Raw genomic sequence first — 2,240 nt, 5'->3', positions numbered from 1 at the left:
CATTCAGGGAGGTGACATTGTGTGTCTGTGCTGCTGGTTTTGTAAACTTTTCGCCGCGTCCTGACTCGTCTGTGATGTCACAAACACTTGACCTTTACGTGACCTCTTACCTGTGAAGGAGGCTTAGGGCAGCATGTTGACTGCCGCACCACAGCTTCAGCCACTTAAGGATGACAAGACCAGACCAGAGAGCCTCAGTGGCTGCCCCCCCCCCACCCCCCCCGAGTGGTCTCTGTGGTCTGTGATTGGCTCCTCCCCCTCCTCTCACCCTGAACATGATTGGATTATTGATCAACTAGCGGCAGGGCAATGAAATCGTTTGTTTGTTTTTTCACAGGTGTGGTTCAGTAACAGGCGAGCTCGGTGGCGTAAACAGGCGGGAGCCAATCAGCTAGCGGCTTTCAACCACCTGCTCCCTGGAGGTTTCCCGCCCACCGGCATGCCGACTCTGCCCACGTACCAGCTGCCGGAGTCCAGCTACCCCAGCGCCACGCTGTCCCAGGGTAACTGTCCTGCACGCAGGCCTGTGACCCAGCTGCGGCCGATCAGTATCTGATGTTGATGCTAACAGGCTAACGGAGCCCGTGCTGGCGTCTCCGTCTCCGTCTCACCTCTGTCTTTGTTTCTCCGTCAGAGGGAACCAGCACGCTGCACCGACCGCAGCCTCTTCCTCCGTCCTCCATGCACCAGGGCGGTCTGAGCGCCGACAGCAGCTCCGCCTACGGCCTGTCTTCAAACCGCCACAGCTTCTCCAGCTACTCCGACACCTTCATGAGTCCCTCGGCGTCCGGCAACCACATGAACCCCGTTGGCAACGGCCTTTCTCCACAGGTCAGTCTCCCTGAACCGTCTGCGGTCCCCGCCCCTCAGCACCCCCGCCGCCGCCGCCGCCGCCCTACGCTGTTGAGAAAATGTAATTGTAGTGGAATGAAATTAAAATTCAGACGCAGCGTGTTCTGGAAACCAACCGCCGATGTCGGCTTTTATATCCTCCGTCCAAAGCCCCGGATTTACTCCAGCGATTCCAAATTGCTACATTTGTAAAACAATTGGATTAACATCAACAAATTAAAATTCATCTTGATATCAGCACAAGTGTTCGAGCCGCTCCAAACGGCCGCTCCCTCTTTCCTGGGACGTCTAAATCCTGCGCGGCGCAGCCAGAACACATGCAGATGAAATAATTAACTGAAGCTTAGAAAATGTAGAGCGTTAATCTCCTCCACAGGACGGAGGCGTGGAGACGTGGAGACGTCTCTGCTGCCCCCACCAGGCTGAGCTGCTGTTGGTTGGCTCTAGAATCAGACGTGTGTCCCTGGTCCTTCACATTGACCTTCAGGGTCAAACCTGAGGTCACGCTGTCCCTGGTTTCCATGTTATAACCGTCGAAGGAGATTCCAGCAAAAAACACAAACATTTGTTTTGAAGCGCGAGTCAATTAAGTACAATTACCCATCACTACTGCCCAGTGGTGCCCCCCCCGCCCCCCCCCCCCACCAACAAGATGTGGTTAACAGGCAGAAAATAAGATTGAAATGGTGTGTAAAGAGTTGAGAATGAATTTCAATGCTGCGTTTGTCCACAATTACCCCGGCGTTTATTTGGAGGTTGTTTTTTTTTCCTTCTTCAAATATTTTCTCAGAGCAGATTCTTGGTGTGAGGAAAAAGAATGAAGGATTTTTGGGACAAAAAAGAGATTTTCTCTGGTGTTGGAGCGACGTGTGTTACTGGTGGCACCGGGGCTTTAACTCTGATGCCCTCAGTGCAGATCTGCCCCCGAACTGACCCGAACACCAGGGTCACCCTGACTGCTGTCGTGAATGCCCCCCCCCATTAGGACACAGCTTTAATCTGTGAATTTTAACAGTTGAATGAAAACCTGATGGAACGGTTGAAGTTCTTGTTTTCTCCACCTGGTGGTGACCTGGGGTCAGAGAAAAAGTTTTTTTATTTCAGTTTCTTCTTTTTGACTTGACCTCCTCGGAAAAAAAGTTCTGGATCTCGATGGAAATGAGAATCTGATGTTGAGATGCACACAGATATCTGTCTGCAGATGATATGCCCGGCGTGTGTGTGTGTGTGTGTGTGTTAGATTACAAATAAATGGGCTGCGTTGGCCAGATGCCAAGTGTGTAATGGAATCCTGCAGCGTTGTTTGGTCCCAACAGGAGTCCGTGTCCGTCCCAATCTCACAACCTGTCCTGACGGCAAACACTTTCCCATTACTGTCGGTTTGACTG

At 52.1% G+C, this 2,240-nt stretch overlaps 1 protein-coding gene across 2 annotated transcripts in view; it reads left to right on the top strand.

Annotated features, from left to right (window-relative positions):
• The window catches only part of pax7a (paired box 7a), a 41,455-nt gene that overhangs the window by 25,112 nt on the left and 14,103 nt on the right, over positions 1 to 2,240 (top strand). For both annotated transcript variants that reach the window (XM_017036909.2, XM_008319572.3), the window contains exons 6-7: positions 338 to 503; positions 635 to 831. In XM_017036909.2, the coding sequence (XP_016892398.1) occupies positions 338 to 503; positions 635 to 831 (363 nt within the window). The remainder of the gene's footprint in view (positions 1 to 337; positions 504 to 634; positions 832 to 2,240) is intronic.

The sequence above is a fragment of the Cynoglossus semilaevis genome, chromosome 11 (genome assembly GCF_000523025.1).
Source record: "Cynoglossus semilaevis isolate Cse_v1.0 chromosome 11, Cse_v1.0, whole genome shotgun sequence".
Lineage (NCBI taxonomy): Eukaryota > Metazoa > Chordata > Actinopteri > Pleuronectiformes > Cynoglossidae > Cynoglossus > Cynoglossus semilaevis.
Note: the sequence above shows the minus strand (reverse complement) of the source record. Positions and strands in the feature narration are given on the sequence as shown.